Raw genomic sequence first — 7,440 nt, 5'->3', positions numbered from 1 at the left:
ACTTCTCCCTGGTGGAAGAAGTCAATCGCACATGTTTCTTTGCTCTCTTGAGATCAATCTCTCTTGAGTTTAATTTGTTTCTAAAGGTGAATGGAAGGGACCAAATGTACAGGAGGAGCAATGGCCTTGAATAACTGATTTTCTCCTGCTGCTCTGAAACCCCGCTCACAACATTGAACATCTTGGCAGAACGAAACGGTCCATTCAACAGTAAAAACAAAAAGGCTGCAAGGATTGTTCCACATATCATTGGCGTGCTTGAAAAACTTACCCAAAGGTCCTCCAGTCATATTGTGGAATGCAACCTGACTAGCTGGATGCCTGTGGGAGGTACTTAGGTACTCAAGGGTAACCAGTCTATGCTTCATTGAGACTATGTGATTTGAATGAGATAAGTGGGAGTAGACAAAGCCAGAGGATAATCTAAACATAAACTGATGCAGATACACATATGTCATGATATTTTAAAAAATATATTGTCAGTGATAAAATGATATGATAACTAGTTGTTCCAAAATGATGCTTATTTCTTTCTATGAATCAAGTTCATTGTTTCTTCCATTTTTTTCTTTATGAATAATCCTTCATTGCATAAGATTCTCTTAAATTATACAAGCTTTAATTCTTTAATTATACAAGGAAGCCAGAACTTCCTTTTTGAGTGCAGGATACCTATTTAGATAAAATATTACTATGTGTGATCAGGGAAATAAACAATGCTGTTCCAATGTTTAACTTTTAATCATAGACTGATTTAACATAGACTGATGTTGACTGGGTACTGGTGTGAAACAAAGAAATAAGTAGTGATTACTTTCATTTTTTATATTCTAACACACACTGTTGTACTAAACAATGTGATTGAGGCTGTTTTTTATAAGATGTAATTTGCTAATGATCACAGACTCTCAAGTAATCTTCAAAGCATTTCTGACGCAGTGATCTGTGGAGATAGCAGGAATTCTCAAAATTAAATGCATTTCCAGGACTGTTACATGTAAAAATGTAAGATTCTTGCATTCTTTTGGGAAATTAGGACAGTTTTTATGCCTGTCAGAGCATACTGCCATCTGCACCAGCTGGAATTCATGTTCTCCTTCACGTCATGCTTTTTGAAAAAAGACCACTTTAACTGATCTTTTGGAAAAGGGAACTGAAACAGACTGCTTGTAAGAATATATTCCCAACTGACCCTAATTTAAGAGGCTGGAGAAGATCTGCAATGCATTACATGGTCTGGGAGCTAATGCAGACTGGTCAGTTGCCAAGAGTTTTATGAAGTTCTGATAAACTTCAAAGCCTACTCTGAACATAAGTGATTCAGTCGAAGAGTACAGCTATGCACGCATATGGCAGACGTTAGATTAATGTATCCATATCTTTTACTAAATGCCAACATTCTACTTCCATGAGAATACAAAACCATTTTCAAGAAAGATGGCCTTTGAATTTGGTTGGCTTGAACTTCTATGAAACAAATTTGCTTCACCTGTTTGTAGATCATTCCAAAGTGATGGGTAAAGCAATCCGAAGTAGCATGTCACTCTAGATTCTTACCCCACATATATCACAATTAAAAGCTCAGAACACCATTGTTATTGATTTAGACCATAAGACCATAAGACATAGGAGCAGAATTAGGCCATTTGGCCCATCAAGTCAGTTCCAACATTCAATCATGGCTGATCCTTTTTCCCTCTCTTCAGTCTCACTCCCCGGCCTTCTCCCCATATCCTTTGATGCCATGTCCAATCAAGAACCAACCAAGGTGCCTTAAATACAACCAATGACCTGGCTTCCACAGCTGCCTGTGGTAATAAATTCCACAAATTCACCACCCTCTGGCTAAAGAAATTTCTCCATATCTGTTTTAAATGTGTGGTGCGTGGCCAAGTGGTTAAGGCATTGGACTAGCGATCTGAAGGTCATGCGTTCGAGCCCCAGCCGAGGCAGCATGTTGTGTCCTTGAGCAAGGCACTTAACCACACATTACTCCAGTCCACCCAGCTGAAATGAGTACCGGCAAAATGCTGGGGGTTAACCTCGCGATAGACTGCCGTCCTATCAGGGTGGGGGGGGGGGGGGAGGCTCGTACTCTCAGTCGCTTCACGCCACAGAAACTGGCATAAGCACCGGCCCGATGAGCCAATAAGGTTCGGGACAGACTTTAACTTTTAACTTAACTCTGTTTTAAATGGATGCCCCTCAATCCTGAGGCTGTGCCCTCCTGTCTTAGGACTCCCCCACATGGGAAACATCCTTTCCACATCTACTGCCTAAGCCTTTCAACATTCGAAAGGTTTCATTGAGGTTCTCCCCTCATCCTTCTAAATTGCAGCGAGTACAGACCCGGAGCCATCAAACGTTCCTCCCCTTCATTCCTGGAATCATCCTTGGGAACCCCCTCTGGACCCTCTCCAATGCCAGCACATCTTTTCTAAGATGAGGCCCAAAAATGTTCACAATACTCAAAGTGAGGCCTCACCAGAGCCTTATAAAGCCTCAGCATCACATCCTTGCTCTTGTATTCTAGACCTCTGGAAATGAATGCTAACATTGCATTTGCCTTCCTCACCACCAACTCAACCTGCAAGTTAACCTTTAGGGTGTTCTGCACAAGGACTCCCAAGTCCCTTTGCATCTCAGATTCCAGGATTTTCTCCCCATTTAGAAAATAGTCTGCACATTTATTTCTTCTACCAAAGTGCATTAGCATGCATTTTCCAACATTGTATTTCATTTGCCACTCTCTTGCCCATTTTCCTAATCTGTCCAAGTCCTTCGACAACCTACCTGTTTCCTCAATACTACCTGCCTCTCCACTAATCTAGTAAATGTATCTTTAAAAAAAGTGGATACAGAGATGAAGGATGCATTAGTGGTGATCTTTCAAACTCCGAAGATTCTGGCAAGCTCTCAAAAAATTGAAAACCCATAAGTGCAATACTTCTATTCTGCAAAAAAAGAGAGACAGGTGGCAAGAAATTCCAGGTGAGTTAACTTTCCATCTGACATTAGGAGAATATTAGATCCATTAATAATCACAAGACATTTGGAAAATAACAGCACATTCAAACACAATGATTTAGTGAAATAGGAATCATGTTTAACAAATGTATTGGAGTCCTTTGCAAATATAAGAAACAAGACAGATCAAAGGGGACCATAGATGAAGTAGATTTTGATTTTCAATTTGCATTTCATTGATGCATGACACAGAAGGGGTGGCTTTGAGGTTAAAAGCAGACAACCTGATTAAAGATTAACATCTGCACCTATTCACCAATAGGGAAGATTTCTTTTTCTGTGTCAGCAGAATCTCCCTTGTTGAAACCACGCATGGTGCTTCATAGTTAGCAGCTCATATGCCTACTCCATACTTTGTATGGAGACCTGCAACTGGATATTTACAATGACCAGCACAATATGCAAGGATGTATCTTGGGCTCCTGGCCCATCAGCAAACTCTCCAATCACAGCACAGATATAGCAAGAGTGAATCGACAGTACAGTTGTTCCTCTAAAAAATGGGATTCTGTTGCCTGCGTCGGCCTGGGTGTTGCAAGATGCCCAATCTGGAACACAGAAGACTACAGCAGGTGCCTGAGGAGAAGTGGCAAGGTGAGCTCCATGAGTCAGATGGTGAAGAGTAAGAAGAGCAGAAGGAAGAAGAAGGTGATCAATGGATGTCATCCAGCCCTCATTTCGCAGCTGAATAGTTGAGGGAGGCTTTGGCCACAGGGGCTATGGGTCTCCATTATAGAGGGACTTGTAGTTGGGAGGCAAGGCTGCAAAATCATAGATCTCATAGCAAATCTAAAGTCTGTCTCCACATTGCAATCATGGCCACTAATAACAGCAAGTCTGAAAGTAGTGGATATTCGCTCCCATTGATAGTCATTAACAAACCCTATAGATGAATTCCAGTCTGCGACCAACATTCCTTCGGTCGGCATCTTCTCGATTAATTATGAAACCATATATTCCATTTATTTTATGTCTTTTACATTTGTTTTTCATCTTGAATGTGATTCCAGAACTGTTGGAGCCTGGGGTTTGTAGTTTGGAGGTTGTTTGGGTGTTTCTGAACTCTACAGTCTCCAAGAGGATTTCAGGAGGCAGAGGCAATGTGCGTGAATCTTGTGGTGAGAAGGTTGTTGGGGGGGGGGGGGGCGTGTGAGTCCATGTTCAACACCATTTCACTGATGAAAGCGATGAGGGAGATTGAAACATTGAGACGAATGTGGAAGGTGAGCATCAGCTGCCTGCCTTTTTATCCCTAGGGGATCGCTCTGCTGCCAGAGAGGGGAGTGCCTTCTGATTACAGATGGTATGGCTTGCTGCGGAGAGGGAAAGGCCCGCTGCTGTGCCGGAGAATGTTACCCAGCTTTTCTGTGTTTTGGTATGAACTGGGACTATAGACTTTTGTCAGTCTTATAGTCTTTTATACTCTGTGTTTTTTGTCTGATCTTTCTTGTCTTTTTGTGTGTGTGGGGGCGGGGATGAATTTGGGGCGTCAATGTACCTGTTCCATTTTTGTTCATTCTTTGTACGGGGTGGGGGGATTTGGGGTTTGATAATTGTGCTGCCGTTCTTTTATGCCTTGATTTTGTGGCTATCTGGAGAAGAAGAATTTCAGAGTTGTATATTTGGATAATAAATGAACCTTTGAACTTTTGAACTTCACTATTTATGATTCAGTCCCTATCAAGTTTCTAACATTATATCCGAGTTGTCTGGAGCTCACTCTGATATTTTTTTTGTGAAGGCATGAAATTTATCTGTGCTTTGGTCAATTAAGTGAGGATTCTCACATCTGGAAGAGACAATGTAAACAGTTTTTGCAAAGATCTTCTTATGTTGGCACTGGAGAGTTTTCTAGGCTCCCTGGCACACGGGAACTCTCTGCTGGCACACATCCTGTTGATAAGGATTTGCAATTCCTTTTGAAGGCTGTAAGCTGCCATCGTGGAGACCTTCTTCTCAAAATGGTAGCCCGAAAACAGACTGAAACTGCATTAAATTCAGTGTAGTTTCACTGGGAACCACAAGTCCTGTTCTAGCACATGCTTCTGGATATAAACCATCCAAATTCACCTATCCTCTTGGCCAATTTCATCCAGTTTTATTTAAGTATCAGCATGGGCATTAGTGCTTAAGGTAATAACAGTTTTACTGCACTAAAAAAAATGGCAAATCCAATTCCAAGGTTCAGATATATTGCATCCTGATTTGCTGACAGTGCAAAGATAGTTCTGAAACAACTGAACTGCAAAAAGAAAATATCTGTGGTTGCTGGCAATTTGAAATAAAAACAGAAAATACAATTATGATGAGCGCCATTGGCTTGAAGCTTCGTTTTTCTCTCTCCACAGGTCCTGCTTGATTTGCTGACTATCGCCAGCATTTTCTACTTTTATTTGTTTGGGAAAACAATCTGGAAGAAAAACACAAGGAGTCTGTAAAGTGATAAAAACAAGTTAAGAAAATGGGTAAAAGACAGACAGTTGAACTATAGAATTCCATTGAATGGACAGATCTGTACACAGAATGTGAAATGTTAGGATTCTGTGATTACTGAATTCAATTTTGTCCCTTGCTGCAGGGAAATAGAATATAAAAGGGGAAAGTCCAGCTACAACTGTTCAGGAACTAATGAGATCACACTTTGAAAGCAGCAGAAAGTTTTGGTGGAATAATTAAGGAGGTATATTCTTGCATTAAAGGTAGTCGCAAGAAGCTTCACTGGGTTGCTTCCTGGGGGGAGGGGGGGGGGTTGGAGAAAAGGTTGAGCAAATTTGAACTTGTACGAGCAGAAGTATAGAAGGATCAGAGATAATCCAATTGAAACAAATAAGTTTTTGAGAAGAAGGGGAAAGACTGGGGAAACCAGATCCTGGGGACACAGTTTCAAAATAAGCTATTGCCTCTTTAAGAGGTAGACAAGAAAGACGCTCTGCTCTTGAGAGTCTCTGCAATTCTTTCTCCCAAGATTGACAGATTGTTGGACTAAATGGGAGTAAAGGATTATGAAGAACAGACAGGAATCTGGAGTTGGGGCCAAGATAGGATCAGCCATGATTTTAATAAATGGCAGAATGCGCTTTCAGGAGCCATATGGGCTACTCCTGCTCTTATTTCTTATGTTCTTTTTATACTTTAGCATTTTAATACCATATTCAAGCCAGAGTGAAATATTAAAGCCCTTCTATTACAAATTTAAAAGTGAGTGTTCCTAGCCATTGCTCCGGTGTTAGGTTTTATGATGTTTTATCTGATCCCCAATCAGTATCTCATCTAAGTATGAAAATACTTGAAAACTAGTTTCATGCTTGAGAGGAATACGGTCCTCCCACTGTTTTTTTAAAAGAATTTTACAATGATGGCAAGGAAATTTATTGAAGGGAAAAGACATGAATAAGGAACAATGTAGCAGAATATAAGCTATATGGTAAATGCCAAAATGCAGTTTAGGGGTAAAATATACAGTTTTCTGAGATAGGCTGGTCAAAGGCTGGTTTGGCAGGTGAGTTTGTTCGGACCTGGAGTTTTAAAAAAAATGAAAGCAAGAACTTTGCCAGAAAATGATGTTTAAATAATACCAATTCATAATCATATATCTGACTGCCTCAGATGTTGAATAACATCCTCATATTTGAGGATGTTTCGCCTACACCATTCTTTTCTTTCTTTCTTTTTTTTAAAATGTGATAACTTTTATTGTGAAGTGAACTCCAAAAACCCATGTAGCTTAGAACTGGATGACTTGGCCCTTTCTCTTCTTGTCTCCTCCAAGCTCAAAGTGCTTGCATCTCTTGATGGCCAGCATTCTCTTGGAGCGACAGCCGGGGTCCACACACTCCAGTCTCAGCACAATCTTCTTTGTGGTCTTGGACTTTTTACGAAAAATAGGTTTTGTCTGTCCACCATAACCACTCTGCTTTCTGTCATAATGCCTCTTACCCTGTGCATATAAGGAATCCTTTCCCTTCTTGTACTGGGTCACCTTATGGGGCTGGTGCTTACGACATTTCTTGCAGTATGTCCTGCGGGTCTTAGGCACGTTAACCATCTTCTCCCGCTGCTGCCCTGCACCCGGCGAGAGGAGGAAAGGGGCCCATTCTTTTCTTTATTGAAGAAAGCTTATATTCCTTGGTGTCAAAATGGTTGCTGTGATGCATCTAGTGTGGCGAGTAGTGCTTGTCGCTCTCACTTTCAGCTTCCATCACTGGCTAACAGTCTTACGAAAAGAAATGCTGAATGTGTAAGCCTCTCCCTGCCAGTACAGAGCCTCTCAACAGCAAGCCCCATGTAATGCCTCCTCACTGGCAACACACGGAAACTGAACTCCATTCGGGCTGAGGCTGAACTACAGAGGACGGGGAGGAGGTCTGGCCCCTGCACACGTAGCACAGAGGCCCACCAGGACATGCCCTGGTG

The 7,440-nt window shown here is 41.4% G+C and overlaps 1 protein-coding gene across 1 annotated transcript; it reads right to left on the bottom strand.

Annotated features, from left to right (window-relative positions):
• Positions 1 to 6,678: 6,678 nt before the first annotated feature.
• LOC140737370 (large ribosomal subunit protein eL42-like) lies at positions 6,679 to 7,117 on the bottom strand. The gene has a single exon (XM_073063835.1). It carries the CDS (start codon positions 7,070 to 7,072, stop codon positions 6,752 to 6,754), a length of 321 nt encoding a protein of 106 aa, XP_072919936.1. The 5' UTR covers positions 7,073 to 7,117; the 3' UTR covers positions 6,679 to 6,751.
• Between the last annotated feature and the right edge of the window lie 323 nt (positions 7,118 to 7,440).

This window comes from Hemitrygon akajei, chromosome 2 (assembly GCF_048418815.1).
Source record: "Hemitrygon akajei chromosome 2, sHemAka1.3, whole genome shotgun sequence".
NCBI classification, from domain to species: Eukaryota; Metazoa; Chordata; class Chondrichthyes; order Myliobatiformes; family Dasyatidae; genus Hemitrygon; species Hemitrygon akajei.
The sequence above is the reverse complement of the archived record's forward strand: the minus strand, read 5'-3'. Positions and strand labels throughout refer to the sequence as shown.

Excerpts from the sequence above, each read along its gene's own strand:
- LOC140737370 (XM_073063835.1), bottom strand. The coding sequence starts at position 7,072 with ATGGTTAACGTGCCTAAGACCCGCAGGACATACTGCAAGAAATGTCGT.